At 56.2% G+C, this 15,918-nt stretch overlaps 1 protein-coding gene across 2 annotated transcripts in view; it reads right to left on the reverse strand.

Annotated features, from left to right (window-relative positions):
• The window catches only part of ITPR3 (inositol 1,4,5-trisphosphate receptor type 3), a 67,712-nt gene that overhangs the window by 23,610 nt on the left and 28,184 nt on the right, over positions 1-15,918 (reverse strand). For both annotated transcript variants that reach the window (XM_079935431.1, XM_079935430.1), the window contains exons 7-24: positions 15,513-15,596; positions 14,758-14,904; positions 14,407-14,502; positions 13,797-13,847; positions 13,455-13,597; positions 12,115-12,214; positions 11,861-12,021; positions 11,108-11,249; positions 9,420-9,581; positions 6,892-7,064; positions 6,230-6,349; positions 5,652-5,834; positions 4,478-4,729; positions 4,246-4,390; positions 3,594-3,735; positions 2,725-2,924; positions 658-787; positions 77-134 (exon numbers count right to left, since the gene is read on the reverse strand). In XM_079935431.1, coding sequence (XP_079791557.1) covers positions 77-134; positions 658-787; positions 2,725-2,924; positions 3,594-3,735; positions 4,246-4,390; positions 4,478-4,729; positions 5,652-5,834; positions 6,230-6,349; positions 6,892-7,064; positions 9,420-9,581; positions 11,108-11,249; positions 11,861-12,021; positions 12,115-12,214; positions 13,455-13,597; positions 13,797-13,847; positions 14,407-14,502; positions 14,758-14,904; positions 15,513-15,596 — 2,489 coding nt within the window. The remainder of the gene's footprint in view (positions 1-76; positions 135-657; positions 788-2,724; positions 2,925-3,593; positions 3,736-4,245; positions 4,391-4,477; positions 4,730-5,651; positions 5,835-6,229; positions 6,350-6,891; positions 7,065-9,419; positions 9,582-11,107; positions 11,250-11,860; positions 12,022-12,114; positions 12,215-13,454; positions 13,598-13,796; positions 13,848-14,406; positions 14,503-14,757; positions 14,905-15,512; positions 15,597-15,918) is intronic.

Consider the following 15,918-nt stretch of genomic DNA (forward strand, 5'->3'; position numbering starts at 1 on the left):
GGGAGGGGTCTCAAGCCTGTGTCCGCATCACCCACCCAACCCCATCCACAACCCCCAGCCTCAACCCTGGCCTCACCCCACTCCAAACATGGCCTCCGCCTGCTCCCCGATGCGGTCCAGGTTCATGTTGGCGGCTGTGGGGAGCAAGAGGGCGCAGATGAAGGCAAGTGGCTGGTCCATGTCCAGGAAAGATGGGGAGCACTGGGGAGAGGGGGCAGGGAGACGCCCAAACCACCCCCTTCCCCACACTGGCTGGTTGGCAGCCCCTCTGCCTGACTCTTCTGGCGGCAGAGGTGGAACCAACTGTGGCAGGGACCAGATCAGCCACCCTGCCCTGCCGGGGCGAGCAGAGCTCTGGGCTGGGGGTGCTGGTCCGGCTCAGCCTGTGACCAACTGTGGCCTTGGGCAAGTCCCTGCCCCGCTGTGGGCCTCAGTTTCCCCATTTAGGAAATGGAGGGGATGACCCCTGCCCCGTGCCCTCATTGGGGCAATTAAATGAGACAATGGAGAGGAAAGGCCCTTGCAGACTGGGAAATGGGGGCAAGGCTGGGGAGCTGGCCTGAAGTGACCCCAGGCCGCAGCCCACGGCTGTGTACCCCTGGGCGAGTCACACAGCCTCGGCATGAAGTCAGGGTGAAGGGAAGGGTGGGGGCTCACTGGCGGAGTCGAAGGCTGGGGCTGTGCCATCAGCCCCGTTGTCCTGCATGGGAAACACCTCCACAAACTCCTTCTTGAAGACGGACAGCAGGTATGAGATGCGGTAATCCAGGCGGACATTGAGGATGAACTGGAGAAGGAGGAGAGGATGGGGTGAGGACCGGTCTGAGGTCAGGAGGCCAATCTCGCTCCAGGAAGAGTGAGGGGCCACCCTGAACGAGTTCCAGCACTCCGGAGGCTCAGCATTGATGTTCAGGACCCTATGGGACAACACAACCAACAACATCAAGACTCCCCTACCCAGGGAAGGCATGCTGGTGCAGCCACCGTGGAAAACAGTATGGAGGTTCCTCAAAAAACTAAAAATGGAGCTGCAGTATGACCCAGCAATCCCACTCCTGGCATATTATCTGGACAAAAATATAATTCAAAAAGATACCTGTTCCCCTATGTTCATAGCAGTACTATTCACAACAGCCAAGACATGGAAACAACCTAAATGGCCATTGACAGAGGAATGGATAATGAAGATGTGGTACATATACACGATGGAATATAAGTCAGCCATTAAAAAGAACGAAATAATGTCATTTGCAGCAACATGGATGGACCTGGAGATTATCATACTAAGTGAAGTAAGTCAAACAGAGAAAGACAAATACCATACAATATTACTTATATGTGGAATCTAATGTACAACACAAATGAACCTACCTACGAAACAGAAGCACACTCACAGACACGGAGAACAGACTTGTGGTTGCCAAGGGAAACAGGGGTGTGCGGGAGGGAAGGATTGGGAGTTTGGGATGAGCAGACATAAACTATTATATACAGGATGGATAAAGAACAAGGTCCTACTGTTTAGCACGGGGAACTATATTCAGTACCCTGTGAAAAACCATAATAGAAAAGAATATTTAAAAAGCATGTGGATATATGTATAACCGAATCACTTGCTATACAGCAGAAATCTAACACAATGTTGTAAATCAACTATACTTCAATAAAAATAAATAAATAAATAAGGACTCCTCTTCCCAGGGAGGTCCAGGGCGCCCTCTCCCCAGCTCCTGCCTCAGTGATGGTGAATGGTACCTCCTCTCAGAATGAGGCAGAGACCGCCCCCCGTCACAGCCCACTCAGTCCCTCTTTCCCAGGCTGGACGCTAACAGGGATGGGAAGGCAGCTCCCCAGGTCCAAAGGCCGACTCTTGTCCTCCTATCCTTCTCTGCCAAACAGACCCTGGGGTTCCTGGAAGTAGGAGGGAACCAAGGACTATGGGGGAGCAGGAGAGGCGGGGTGGGGGGTGAGGACACAGGGTTTGCAGACACCCCTGACTGACCTCTATCCTCTGTCATCATGGGGCACAGAGCCTCTGGCCACACCCAGGACTCAGATCTGGAAGCCCCCAGCCCCCAGAATGAGTTAGAAGTCCCCTCTTCTGACTCCCCTAAACAGACCCTGCCCAGACTGGGTCCCCAGGGACATCACTGCATTACCCTTCCCATCCTCTGGTGGAAGCACAGCAAAAGCAAAGGGTCCTTATCCCTTCTCAGGACCCTATAAAGCCCCTTCCCCAAGTGCTGCTGAGGAGTCTCAGACCCAGAAGACACCCAGAAGAAGGATGACTGTGTCCACCCCACCAGGAAACAAGCTCTCAAATCTCTAGCTCTGCTTCAAAACCTGTGTGACTGCAGAAGAGTCCCCTCCCCGCTTTCCCTTCCCTCATCTGGACAATGAGGGGACAGCGCGCACCAGAACCACTAGGAGGGCTTGTTACCGCACAGACAACAGGCCCCACCTCCAGTGTCTCTGATCCGTAAGTCCCAGGTGGGGCCCAAGAACCTGCATTTCTAAGTTCCCAGGTGAGGCTGATGCTCCTGGTCGGAGGACCACACTCTGAGACCCACTGGGCTACCCACTGGGCTAGACGGCTCATCGTGGAGCCTCCCAGCACTAGATACTATGATCTGAGGGGGGTTCACCTCACCAACCTCCTCATACCTGCCCCCCGTTCTCCTGCCCTGTTCCTAACACCTCCCGCCACGCTCCTGGCCCAGCCACCTGCAAGATTTCCAGAATCTTCAGTTTGGTCTCCATCACCACAATGTTCTCATTCTCCTCAAACTTGCTTCTGTCCAGCGGCTCAGGGGCACCGGCGCCGGCAGGCAGGCTGGGGGCGCCAAAGACAGACTGCTTGCGGTTCAGCACCATGGTGGACATCATGTGCCCCACTCCCTGGATGGACCGCCGCACGTTCTTGCCTGCAGAGCGGCGAGCAGGAGGGGGTCACAGAGGACACACGGCAGGAGCACCTGGTCTGACTCTGTCTCTCTCAGCTGCAGGGCAAAGCCACCCTAAGGAAGGGGCAGGGCTTCCTCCACCCCAGGAAGACTTCCTGGGGGAGGTGAGCTTTCAGCCAAAGCTGGGAAAAGAAGGGAGGGCCAGGGCAAAGGTGAACTGTGTGGGGAGATCAGTGAGAATTCTCATGTGGGAAATCACGAGAGCTGTTACAGAGCACGGGGGACTCAGGGGACACTGTGTGGAGAGCACTAAAGGCCAGGGGTCAGCCTCCGTGCACTTTTTGTTTGAATGATTTTTCGCCACCAGTGGGTGTCCCTGACGGCTGGGCTGTTTCCTCTTGATAGCAGGGTGTGTCCCCCCATCTGACTGGGAGCTCCCCTGCAGGGTGTCATTATCTCCCTCAAGACCAGGCTATGTAGGAAGGCAACTCGCCCAGACCCCAGGGTCTCCACAGTGCCTAGGCAGGGGGCCTCTCTGGTCCAGCCAAGGCTGGAGGAGACTGGGGCTTAAGACACTCACTGGCAGAAGAGCCAGGAGGCAGGAGGCACAGGAGGGTCGATGGGAAAGGTAAAAGGAGACTGAGAAACACTAGGGTGGGTAGCGGATGGCCCGGCGGAGCAAAGCCTCACCGCCTGGGTCCTCATAGACTTGCAGCATGGCTGGGGGGCCCTGCACGCAGTCGATGATGCCCAGCAGAGTGCGTGTGAGCCGCAGCAGCTCGCTGAAGCTGTAGAAGCCGAAGTAGATGAGGTTGTGCGCCAGGCTGACCACCTGAGGAGAGGGGGTGGGGCCGAGGTGAGTGTGGGTGGGGCCAAAGTGTGGTGGGTGGGGCCTCATGAAGGGCGTGGTCTTGTGGGTGAGGCCAGCCCAGGGAGTATAATGAGGGACAGATTCCTCGGGAAAGGCTCTAGGATGTCAAGGCTGCATGGACACGGAACCAAAGAGTCCCAGACAAGGGCAGCCTGACCCCAGAGGGTTACCGAGGAAGAGAGGCCTGCAGAGGAGGCCACTGTGGGGAGGACAGGGCAGAAATGCAAGAAGTGGCGGGTGGCTCCTGCCAGGGGCCCGTGACCCAGCCCTGGGCTGATGTGGTGAGTGGACGAGGGGGAGGCAGCCCTCTCCGGGGCATCAGGAGAGAAGCCTCCCTCCCAGCGATCTATGAGGTCTCCCTGCAGTGGCGGGGGCACTGAGGGAAGTGAGGTCGTATATCCCACACCCTACCCTGGGGAGTGACCAAGACCCAGGAGGGGGCAAGCCAGCGTGCTGCTGACCCCAGCCCACCTCAAAGGTGAGCTTGTTCTTCTCCTCATTGGCAAAGGGCACGGCCTCGCTGACCACGTTGTTGAGGTAGTCCTCCACGAACTCCATGGTGCTAGCGAACTTGTTCTTCTTGTCATCTCGGGAGGCGTTGAGGTTGGAATCATAGCTGGGGGTGGAGGCAGCGAGGCATGAGGGTCCCCTGAGATCCTCCCCCTCCCGCCGAACCCTGCCCACCCTCCTCCACCCAGCTCACTCCTTGATGGTGATAGCCGTGGGGATCTCAGTCCAGAGGCGGGCGAACTTGACGGGCGTGACCAGTTCCTGGGGGTCACGGTCCACGTGCACATGCAGCATCAGGTGGCAGAAGGAGGCACGCAGGTCAAAGGGCAGCATCTCGTCCGCCATGCACAGGAAGATGAGGTCAACGCCCAGCTGCTGAGAGATCTCATCGATGGCCAGGTACTGCCGGTCCAGGCACATGCGGGCAAAGAGCTTCAGCTGGTACCTGCGGGACAGGGAGGACGGTGAGGACGTGGCAGGTGGGCTCGCAAGGGCTGCTGGCACAGGCCTGGGCCTGCTGAGGACTTGAGAAAGTGGCAAAGGGACTTAGGTTAAACCACGCACCAGCCACCGTAACAGAACCCAATTCTGAGCAAGCCAAGTGGACAGAAACACAGTCTGGGATTGAGTAATAGCAAATCTCCCCTCTTTGCTAAGGAGGAAGGTGCTTCTGGCTCAGCCAGGACAGGTCTTCATGGGAAGAGGGATGGCACAGAGAAAGGCTGGGAGGGGGAAGGGAGGAGAGCTCGGTAAGAGGAACCCTGCTCGGGCAGGGGGTTGAGGGCAAGACTGGGAGACAGAGGAGGGGAGGGTGCAAGACCAGGGTGGAAGAGCTATAGAAATGAAGGCTGTAGGAAGCTTTGTTCTGCACCAAGTCATGCCCTCTGCCTCCTCCTCGGAGGCCTGCATTACCTACCCCAGGCTCCATGGCCAGGCAGCCTGGGTTTGGATCGTGGCTCCCTGCTTACAGCTGTGTCACCTTGGGCAAGTTCCTTTACCTCTCTGTGCCTGTCTCCCCAACTTTATAATGCGAGTAATGATAGTCTCTACTTCACAGGGTTGTCGTGAGGCTGAAATGAGTGATTGGGTGAGTGTTTTGACCAGTGCCCAGGAGACAGTGAGCCCTTGATGAGTGTTATCTAGTATTCTTATTTTTTAAATACGAATGTATGGGGACAGGTGTGGGTTTGTTTCAGGCCTCACCACTGTGCTGAGCCCGGCCTCAGGCCACCCAGTGCTCCTCGGGCCGCCCAGTCACCCATCACTTAGCCTCCCTGGTGAAGGCAGAGGCAGGAGCCCCCGCGAAGCTGCTGGGGCTCGTCCCGGGGCAGGGCCTGGCGAGGCCCCCTGGGAGGAGCATGAGGCACCTGTAGTAGCTGAGCACGTTCTCATCGTGGGCGTTGCCGGCCCGCGCCTCCTGGGCCAGCTGCCTGATGCTCTTCTCATGGTGCTCGTTGTTCTTGTCGGTCCACATGAGCCACACTTCCTCCTCTGAGTACTCGATGCTTAGGTACTCAAGGGACTGCGCCATCTCCTTCACGGGCCGAAGCCTGCAGACCGACGGAACCCATCACAGGGAGCGGGGCCCAGAGCCCTCCCCGAGCACCCCCGGCCACACAGACCTCCCCTCCCAGAGCTGGGCTGAGGGCCAGTCAGGCTGCCTCCCCTGTGGGACCCACCTCCAGCTTGCGACCCCAGACAGACCATGAGCTTCTGGAAGGCAGGGGCCTGGGCTCATTCTCCTCTGTGCCCCCATCCCCTCCCCCACACAGTGCCGAGCTCCGAGCTGGCCACACAGCAGGTACTGGGTATCTGCAGAGAGCCTGCAGGTTCTAGCGTGAACCCAGACAGGGCCCCAGCTCTAAGGCAGCGGGGGTTCCGGGCAGGGTGGAGGCCTGGTGGGGGGGATGTGAGCTGCAGGTAGGAGACAGCGCAGCCGGCTCACTCGGTCTGGATGAGAATGTCACTGTTCTTGGGGTCCAGCACACACTTGCAGATGAGCTCCTGGGTGACGGGGATGGCGATGTGGTTGGACACACACAGGTCAGAGAGGTAGTCCAGGAACCTGGAGTGGTGACAGCAGGGGTGGGGTGAGGGACTCAGAGGTGGCCCCCCAGTGGGGACAAAGCCCACCCTGCTCCTTCCCCAGCTGGCAGCACCAGCTCCCTGGCACTTGGAGTTTGCTGCTCCTGCAAACTTCTCAAAGCTTGTAGACAGGGATGTGGGCTCCCGGCTCCCTGGGGAGGGATGACCCACAGTCATCACCCTGGGGCTCGATGGGAGTCCAGAGGGTCAGAGGAAAGGAGACACAAGGAAGGAGTGATATTCAAAATATTTAACTGATCCAATGCAGGCACTGGCTTGGCCGCTGGAGAAGGGTCTGGGGGCCTCCTGCTCTACCAGGAGTCAACCCCCTTGTTGCTAGGTTGGGCCAAATATGGGAGGGGACATAGGGAGGGGCTGGGGGGGCCAGGGCCTCAGAGAGGTGGCAGTTTATCAACAAGTGCAGAAGGATTTCAATATTTAACAGCCAGCACCAGCAGCTTTCTCCCCTGGGCAGCAGTGGGAGGGGGGAGGGGGGTGGTATGGCGGGGGAGGGGGGCCCACCTGGGCTCCCGGTTCTTCCGCACCAGGCTGACGAAGGTCTCCACCTCCGTCTTGGTGATGTGCTTCTCCAGGAGCTTGCGGTTGTTGTGCAGCAGGGCCGTGATGGTGTCTTCGGCCAGGATGTCATAGCCAATCTGGGACTGCATCATCCCGAACTGCTTGGCGATGTGCTCCTGGGGGGTGGCCGGGCTGGGGGTCACAGGGAGCCCAGCTCTGCTCCAGAACACCGCTTCCAGGGCCCCAGACAAGGACCCGACACCGGCAGGGGACCCCAACCCTAGGAAGCTAAGGGGTCCAGGAGAGGATGCCAGCTCCGGGCAGAGGGCAGTTTTATGTAATATAGTTATTTAGCTCACCATCCATCTCCCTACCAGAGTGAAACCCCCACGAGGGAGGGACCCTGTCTGTTTGGCAGGGCCAGCTACATGATTGGTGGGGCCCGGTAAAAATGAAATAGCACGACTCTTCCCAGAAATAAGCCCACACACCTACAGTCAATTACTCTTTGACAAAGGAGGCAAGAATGTACAATGGGAAAAAGAAGTCTCTTCAGCAAGTGGCGTTGGGAAAGTTGGACAGTGCGTGTAAACCAATGAAGTTAGAACACACCCTCTCACCATACACAAAAATAAACTCAAAATGGTTTAAAGACTTAAATATAAGACATGACACCATAAAACTCCTGGAAGAGATCATAGGCAAAACATTCTCTGACATAAATCGTACCAATGTTTTCTTAGGTCAGTCTCCCAAGGCAAAAGAAATAAAAAAATAAATAAACAAATGGGACCTAATCAAATTTAAAGCTTTTGCACAGCAAAGGAAACCATAAACAAAACGAAAAGACAACCTACAGAATGGGAGAAAATATTTGCAAATGATGCGACCGACAAGGGCTTAATTTCCAAACTATACGAACAGCTCATACAACCCAACAACAAAAAAAAACAACAACCCAATCAAAACATAGGCAGAACAACTAAATAGACATTTCTCTAAAGAAGAAATACAGATGGCCAATAGGCACATGAAAAGATGCTCAACATCACTAATTATTAGAGAAATGCAAATCAAAACTACAATGAGGTATCACCTCACACCACTCAGAATGGCCATCATTAAAAAGTCTAAAAATAACAAATGCTGGAGAGGGTGTGGAGAAAAGGGAACCCTCCTACACTCTTGGTGGGAATGTAAGTTGGTGCAGCCACTATGGAGAACAGTATGGAGGTTCCTCGGAAAACTAAAAATGGAATTACCATATGATCCAGCAATCCCACTCCTAGGCACATATCCAGACAAAACTATAATTCAAAAAGATATGTTCACCCCTATGTTCACAGCAGCACTATTTACAATAGCCAAGACATGGAAACAACCTAAATGTCCATCAACAGATAAGTAGATAAAGAAGATGTGGTATATATATGCAATGGAACACTACGCAGCCATAAAAAAAGAACGAAATAATGCCACTTGCAGCAACATGGGTGCAACTAGAGATTATCATACTAAGTAAGTCAGAAAGAGAAAGACAAATACCATATGATATCAGTTATATGTGGAATCTAAAGTATGACACAAATGAACTTATCCATGAAACAGACACAGACTCACGGACATAGAGAACAAACTGGTGGTTGCCAAGGGGGAGGGGGTTCGGGGAGGGACAGAGTGGGAGGTTGGGGTTAGCAGATGTAAGCTTTTATATATAGAATGCATGAACAACAAGGTCCTACTGTAGAGCACAGAGAACTATATTCAATATCCTATGATAGGACTGCCCTGGTGGAAGAGTGGTTAAGAACCCGCCTGCCAATGCAGGGGACACAGGTTTGAGCCCTGGTCCGGGAAGATCTCACATGCCGTGGAGCAACTAAGCCCGCATGCCACAACTACTGAAGCCCACGCGCCTAGAGCCCATACTCTGCAACAAGAGCAGCCACCTCGATGAGAAGCCTGTGCACTGCAACAAAGAGTAGCCCCCGCTCGCCGCAACTAGAGAAAGCCTGCACGCAGCCACAAAGACCTAATGCAGCCAAAATTAAATTAATTAATTAATTAATTTTTTAAAAATATCCTATGATAAACCATAATGGAAAAGACTATTAAAGAAAGAATGTATATGTATGTATAACTGAATCACTTTGCTGTATGGTAGAAATTCATACAACATTGTAAATCAACTATATTTCAAAAATAAATAAACCAGAGGTAATATTAAAAAAAAAAAAAAGAAATAGCAGGACTCTTGTTCAAAAATTAAGAATTTCAAGACAGCCACAGTGGAGAGTTAAACCCAGCATGAGGCCCCTCTAAGGATGGAGCCAGGTTGTGCGCTGTGAGGACAGCCCCACTATCTGGTTTGGTTCCCTGCAGCATCCTCATCCTTGGGGCCTGAGACGGCGCTTGGCACACCGCGGGTGCGCCTTGGTGAACACGTGCTGAGTGAATGAGAGCAGGAGTGAGGGAGGGAGCGAGCCGGCCAGCAGGTGAAGGGGCAGCAGTCCAGGCGGCGGGCAGCCCACCTGGTTCTTGCGGTAGTCCTCCTGGGAGTGGCGCAGCACGCGGTAGCACAGGCGAAACATGTGCTGGTAGGGGGCGTTCTTCTGGTCCGAAAGCTCCTCCAGCCGCACCAGGGGGCCCTCACCCCCCTTGTCACGGAACGGGGTCTTCAGAATGCCAAAGATCTAGGGAAGCAGGGAGAGTCAGGAGGGATCCCTACATCTGCCTGCACCCCTAATTGTCCCAAGAATCCTAAGCCCGAAACTGACCCTGCCTGGAAGCCACCCTGACATTAACCCTGAGCTGATTCGAAGCTAGACCATGACCCCCGCCCACCCCTTACTCACTCCCCTCTCCTGGCTGGAATCCCAACGCTGGCCTCAGCCTGTCCCTCCCCAACGTGAATTCTAATCCCAACTCAGATCTTGGGCCTGGCTCAGCCTCTGGGGGAAGAGCTGCGGCTCACTGCAGCTCAGGGGTCTGAGGCTAAGAGAAAAGGCAGGCCAGGCCCGTGTGGCCAGAGCTTAAGAGACCAGACACAGGCCTGCCTTGTCCAAAAGGATGGATGTGGGGATGTAGGATTATATAAAGCCAGGCTGGCAAAGTGGTAACAAGTGAATTCAGGCAGTGTTTGTTGTACTATTCTTTCAATACTTTCCCAACGTTTGAAAATTTTCATAATAAAAATTTAGAAAAAATTTTTTTTAAAAAAGCACAAGTTTTGGCTTCCCTGGTGGCGCACTGTTTAAGAATCCGCCTGCCAATACAGGGGACATGGGTTCAAGCCCTGGTCTGGAAAGAGCCCACGTGCCGCAGAGCAGCTAAGCCCATGCACCACAAACGCCAAGCCCGCGTTCTAGAGCCCGCGTTCTAGAGCCACAACTACTGAGCCTGCGTACCACAACTACTGAAGCCCACGTGCCTAGAGTCCATGCTCTGCAGCAAGGGAAGCCACTGCAACGAGAAGCACGCTCACCGCAGCGAAGAGTAACCCCCGCTCGCCGCAACTAGACAAAGCCCATGCGCAACAACAAAGACCCAACACAGCCAAAGATAAATAAATAAAATAAATAAATTTATTAAAAAAAGAAAAAGCTCAAGTTCTCAGCCTGATATCTGAGTGCAAATCCTGGCCCTGCTGTTTCCTAGCTGTGGATTCTCGGTCAAGTTACTCCAACTTCTGCGTGCCTCCGTTTCCTCATGGGTAAAATGGGGATAATGATTAATAAATAAGCTCTCCCCAGGTTGGGAGGATCAAATGAGTCGATTCATGTAGGGCACTTAGGGCAGTGCCTGGTACATGGTAAGAGCGCAATAAATATTGCGGGTGTTGTTTTTTTTTTTAAGAGATGATAAGATCAACCATACCTCCATTTTTTTAAAATAATAATAATTTTTTTTTTAATTTTTAAAAGGAATTGATGAGAAACATCAGGGAGACTGCAGCTCAGCTGGAGATGGGAAAAGGCAAGCTCACGTTCACAAAACGTCCTGTTCCCAAAATTAAAAAAAAAAAAGCAGGAGTGAACTTCCCTGGCGGTCCAGCGGTTGGGACTCCGTGCTTCCAATGCTGGGGGAATAGGTTCAATCCCTGGTCAGGGAACTAAGATCCCACATGCCGTGCGGCCAAAAAAAAAAAAAAAAGGTGTCCTGTTCCCTGGTCACTGGCCTTTCCCCGAGGCCGCCCACCCCCATGCATGTGCATGGCCACCTGTTTGAGGATGTTCTGCTCTCTCATCAGCTTCTGCCGCTCCCGGTTGGGCTTGGTAACCATGATGTCCAGCACGTTCTGCCCGTTGTTGGGGACGTCGCTGACGAAGAACACCAGGTCCTCCAGCAGCTGGATAACAAATCTTCACGAAGGGACACCAGGGGTGACGAGTGTGAGGTGCCGACCCTGGGCAACCCCCAGGACCCCCGTCACATGCCCCCTGGGGCAACCAGCCCTTCCGCACGTGCCAGCCCTGCTGTCACAGCACAGAGCCCATCATCTGCCTTCCATTTCTCTCCCAGCTTCACCCCGAACTGCTATCCAAACACACCCCTCACCCCACCCATCCTGGATCCAAAGTGCCCTCTAGACAAAGAATCTCAGGATACTCCGATCTGGAAAGAACCAATAGGGCACAGGCAGGGTGTTTGATGTGAAGGGCTCTGCATTTCCATCCACCACTTCCTAGCTGTGTGACCTTGGGCAAGTCTCTTAACCTCTCTGAGCTTCAATCCCACCATCAGTAAAACAGGGGTAATGATGGCTCCATCACAAGGCTAGTTCTTGGAGTATGTGAGCAGTGAGGCTGGGGTCCAAGGTCAGCCAGGGGCCCACAGGGACCAGTCCCCACCTCTGTCACCCTGCCCCCACCCAGCCTATCCAGATTCTGCTTTGTGACTCCTCTGTGAAACACAGGCCCCAGGAGGACAAGGGCTCTCAGGAAACCTCGGCAACCCTGCCCCTGAGGCCCACCTGCGGTCATTCTGGCTGATGAAGCCCTCGTTGAGTTTCTCCACGGCGCTGGCCAGCATGGAGCTGGCGTCATTGGCAAAGTCCAGGTCTCGGATCTCGGACACAGGAACCGACACAATGGCGAAGGCTTCCTTGTCCTCCTTGGTGGGGCACGTGCCCAGCTGCAGGGACAGAGGTCAGCAGGGCACTCAGGGACCAGCCTGGGCCCCAGCCCAGCCCCCAGCCCAGCCCCCTAGCCCCGATGGGCCCCACACCATGAGCCGGATGGGTCGCTCCTCCTCGACATCAATGGGCACGTTGGTGCTCTGGATCCACGTGTTGGTGCAGAGGTGCCGCAGCCGGACATACGAGTTCCTGCGGGCAGGGGGGCGGACAGAGCAGGGGGAGTGCGCCACGGAGCGTAACCCGGCAGTCTGCCCGCTCTAACCCCTGGGGCTTCCCATCTTCCACCTGCCTCCACACCCAGCAGCCGTGGGACAGAGGCACAGGTCCCCTCCAGGTGAGGAGCCTGAGCCAGAGAAGAGAGACCAGCAACACGGCCCCCAGGCCCTGTACTAACTGCTGCGCTTTGCCAGGCCCACATGCCTTGCCCAGTCTCCCCAGAACGAAGCTCTGAAAGCCCAGGCTTAATTACAAGCTCAGGACCCAAATTTATTGGGACAAATGAGGCTATTTAAACTATCCCACCTAGTGTCAACTACGCATGTAGTATTTTCACGGCGGAAATACTCCTGTCTTTGATTATGAAATACAATTAACATTCAGAAATGAAAAATAACCTGAATCTCCAAGTACACCTGGCCCCAAGTTTCCGATAAGGGATCGCGGGCCTACAGTGATTCAATGAATTCTCCCATCAGCCCTGCTGACGGGCAACTTGATAGTCTCACTTCACAGGTGAGGAAGTTGGGGCAAAGTGACAGAGTCAGCTGCCTGAGATCAGCCAGCCAGTCAATGCTAAAGCCTGCTTGACACCCAGGAAGTTTCTTGATGTTACATTTTAGAATCTCGGGGTTGGGGGGGCCTTAAATGTCAGGAGGTCCAGCCGTCACATCCAATGCACCCTGGACAAGCTGTCATGCCGCCCGTGCCTGAGCCCCAGGCTGAGTGGCTTTAAAGAACACTGGAGCAAAGGCTTTTTTTTTTTTTTCGGTATGTGGGCCTCTCACTGTTGTGGCCTCTCCCGTTGCGGAGCACAGGCTCCAGACACACAGGCTCAGCAACCATGGCTCACGGGCCCAGCCACTCCGCGGCATGTGGGATCTTCCCGGACCGGGGCACGAACCCGCGTCCCCTGCATCGGCAGGCGGACTCTCAACCACTGCGCCACCAGGGAAACCCTGGAGCAAAGGCATTTTGATGAAGAACTAGCACAAGGCGGCACCCAGGGTGCAGGGCCCAGGGCCGGGCACATGGCAAGCATTCAGTGGTGGTGAGCTGCCTACAGGCCTCAGAGCTGCATCCCCAGAGGGGCAACTCATGGCAGGTCCTGAGGCCAAAGGACCTCAGAAGGACAGAGGAGTGGGGGGTGCAGGGAGTCCAGGTGCCAGCCTGGGCACCCCCGCCGGCGCCCAGGCACACAGCGCCTACCTACCGGGGCACGAAGGAGTCGGTTTTCTGCAGCGTGGTGGGATCCAGCTCGAACAGAGAAGCAATGTCGTTGCCGTGGGGCACAGCAACCAGGCGGTATTTGATCTTCTCCCCAGCGTTCCGGCGACCTGCGCGGCCCTGGGCACCCTGTGGTGAGGACCTCAACTCAGGCAGGAGCCCCTTCCTCCTCTCAGGCCCCCTGAAACCACCCAGGATCCCACCTGAGAGGCCGTCTCCCTCCAGCCCACCTCCCAGGGTTTCGCGGCCTCCCCGGCCCCACCCCCGCCCACCCCAGAGCTGTGCACAGTCACTCTTCCCGGCCCTGGAACCCTTCTCTGGTCCTCACCGTTCCCGCTGCCTTGGGATCAGAGGCGTCACCCTTGTAGCTGGGGTTCTCCTGCTCAGAGGTACAAGATAGGGGGGCTATCCACATGACCCCCACTCCAAAATACAGTCTACATGTGGCCCTGGGTTGGGGCAGTCAGGAACCCCCCCAACCTCCCAAGGGTGCCCATCCCAGCCCCCAAACTCATGCCACTCCTTGTTGACATGGAGGAGGCACCAACTAGAGCCCCAGGCCCTGCCCTCACGGCCCCTCTCCAAAGACCCACAGATGGACACGGACATACACACATGAATGCCCCAATATACACAAGCCTGTGCGTTACGGACAGACAAGGACGTGGAATGTAAGTTCCACAAGGGCTGGGCGTCATGCTCACTGCTGTATCCTCGGTGCCTAGAATAGCTCCTGGCACACAGTAGGAGACACAGTCATATTTGTGAGACTTATTCATAGTCATGCACGTCTTTGACAATATTTGTTAAGTAGATGCATGAGTGCAGAGAAGCCAGGGTCCACAGACACATGTATCTCTGTGCAGACGTGCGCCAGGCACACACGCTCGTGCACGCACGGCCTGAGCTCCCAGGATGCCCTCTGCCTCCCCACTCACCTCAGCAGCCAGGTAGTTGCCCGTGGCCAGGTGCTTGAAGCGGTACAGGCCGTTCCAGTGGCCAGCTCCTCCACGGCAGGGGTCATGGTGGACCACCTGGCGGGTGCAGGGGTGTCAGGCTGGAAGGAGGGGCTGGCTGCGGAAGGGGAGGCATGGCGGGGAGGGGCACCGCAGGCCTGGAGAGCTCTGGGTGGATGGCTCTGGGACCCTCTCTGGCCCCTTGGCTGCAGAGGGGCTCAGACGAGAGACGGATGGGGATGGACCTCCCACCCTAGAGGGGGAGGAGGAGCGGGGGAAGCCCAGGGCTGCAGAGGAGGGCTGGGGCCCAGGCGCCGGAAGCAGGGATCTGACCTCCACCTCCCAGAGGGCATTGGAGCTGGTGGCCGAGGTGGCGGACTGGCGCAGCGTGGTGCGCAGGAACACCTGCAGCTTGCCCTTGTACTCATCGCACGTCAGGAACTTCTCCTGCTCCGCGTGGAACAGCCGCACCACGTCTCCCTGCAGGCGGCAGGGCGTGGGCTCGGGGCAGACAAGGACCCTCCCGGGGGAGGAGCCCACCTGTCTCAGATACTGGCGCAGCTCCTTCTTGAGCCAGCAAGCCAAGGGTGGGGTGCACACCTAGCCCTCCGAGAGGGCGGCCCCTCCTGCCAACCCCTTATGTCCTACAGGCCCCGACCCGACAGCCTCGCATCCTTGTCCGAGAGGGCACAAAGGGCAGGGGGCCTGGCCTAGAACCGTGGAGAGGTGTCGAGGGCACAGGGTGCTCAAAGAATCTGGGCCCACCCCACGGTGGGGGGATGGGGACCCCCACTCCACTGCCACCCCCTTAGCAAGACAGCAAAGTGAGAGCAGCCAGGACTGGGAAAGGCTGGACAGGGGGGTTGTGAGGCCAGAGACAAGAGAAGCGGAGGACCAGCTGGGGCCGCTGGGTAGGGCCCTGTGGGAGTGGAGGGAGGCCGGATGGGGGTGCAGAGGCAGAGAAGGGGCAGCATGGAGGGGAGGGCCAGACAGGGAGCAGAGCTGGGTGCTTGGAAGGTGGGGGCAGGCAGGCAGGGGGACCTGTGGGGGTAGGGTGGGGCTGTTTCCGGGGAGTTCCCAGTCCTTACCCCTTTCAACACCTCCTCCAGGTGGTCTCGGAACTGCATAAACAGGTTGATCTTCCAGCTGGTGTTGCAGTTCACAGAGTTGACCTGCGGAAGCGCACAGAGACCCGTGAGGCCGGGCAGGCCCCCAGCCGCTGGGGAGTGGGCCTGTGCCTAAGACCCGAAGCGGGTGAGGGGAGGCCAGCTCAGCCCCCATTAGAGCACAGGGGGGTGTCTTCTCCCAACCAGGGCCCCCAGACCCCAGCCCAGCTGCCCTGGGGCCGCCACCCAGTGGGGTGGAGAATGTAGGCAGACACTGGGAGACAGGCAGGGAGCAGGGAGCAGGGAGGCCCACCCAGCCCCTCCAGCTGTAGACAGGACTGGAGGAAGCAACCCGGGGGGGGGGGGGGGCTACGTGGACACCCATCCG

This window comes from Stenella coeruleoalba (assembly GCF_951394435.1).
Source record: "Stenella coeruleoalba genome assembly, chromosome: 10".
Classification (NCBI taxonomy): domain Eukaryota; kingdom Metazoa; phylum Chordata; class Mammalia; order Artiodactyla; family Delphinidae; genus Stenella; species Stenella coeruleoalba.